The sequence below is a fragment of the Oryx dammah genome, unplaced genomic scaffold, assembly GCF_014754425.2.
Source record: "Oryx dammah isolate SB20612 unplaced genomic scaffold, SCBI_Odam_1.1 HiC_scaffold_27, whole genome shotgun sequence".
Classification (NCBI taxonomy): Eukaryota; Metazoa; Chordata; class Mammalia; order Artiodactyla; family Bovidae; genus Oryx; species Oryx dammah.
The window spans coordinates 115,042,245-115,042,773 of NW_024070211.1; the positions used below are offsets into that span (position 1 = coordinate 115,042,245).

Here is a 529-nt window from a genome sequence, read left to right on the forward strand (position 1 = left end):
GCGACGGGAAACATACTTAAAAGGAGGGGAGGCGGCAGGGTAGCAAATACAAAAATAGAAATAATTTGAGGGGACGCACGCCGGGCTTTCGAGCTGGCTCTTTCCCCCCAACTCGGGGCAAGTTCCCTGCGGCCTCCCGCGCCGGGGCGCCCCCTGGCGAGAGGCTCAGCAGCAGGCGGAGCGCAGAGGGCACGTGGGCGCAAAGGGGGTATAGGGGGGCGCTCAGGGGACTCCCGGGGCACAGTCGGAGCGTCGGGCGCAGCCCCCTGGCGGCAGCGACGTAGTTATCTGGTGAGCGGCGCCTCGTCCCTCTGGTCCGGAGGGCTCACTGCGGTCTTGCTTAGCACAGCGGCTGAGTAGGGCAGAAAGCCGCTCTCAGAACGCGGCGCCGCGGCGCTGCAGCCGAAGTCCGAGCCCCCGGCGGCCCCTGCGCTGCCGGCGCCACCCCCGCCGCCCCCGCCGCCACCCCGGGAGCCCAGAGCGGCGGCCGCGGCGGCCGCGGCGGCTGCGGCCGACTGACTGCTGTGGC

General features: G+C 71.5%; 1 protein-coding gene across 1 annotated transcript in view; it reads right to left on the reverse strand.

Annotated features, from left to right (window-relative positions):
• Window positions 1–284: 284 nt before the first annotated feature.
• EVX2 (even-skipped homeobox 2) overlaps window positions 285–529 on the reverse strand; it is a 4,020-nt gene continuing 3,775 nt past the window's right edge. Inside the window, exon 4 of the mRNA XM_040228208.1 lies at window positions 285–529. This exon is cut by the window's right edge and continues 11 nt beyond it. Within this exon, the coding sequence (XP_040084142.1) occupies window positions 285–529 (245 nt within the window).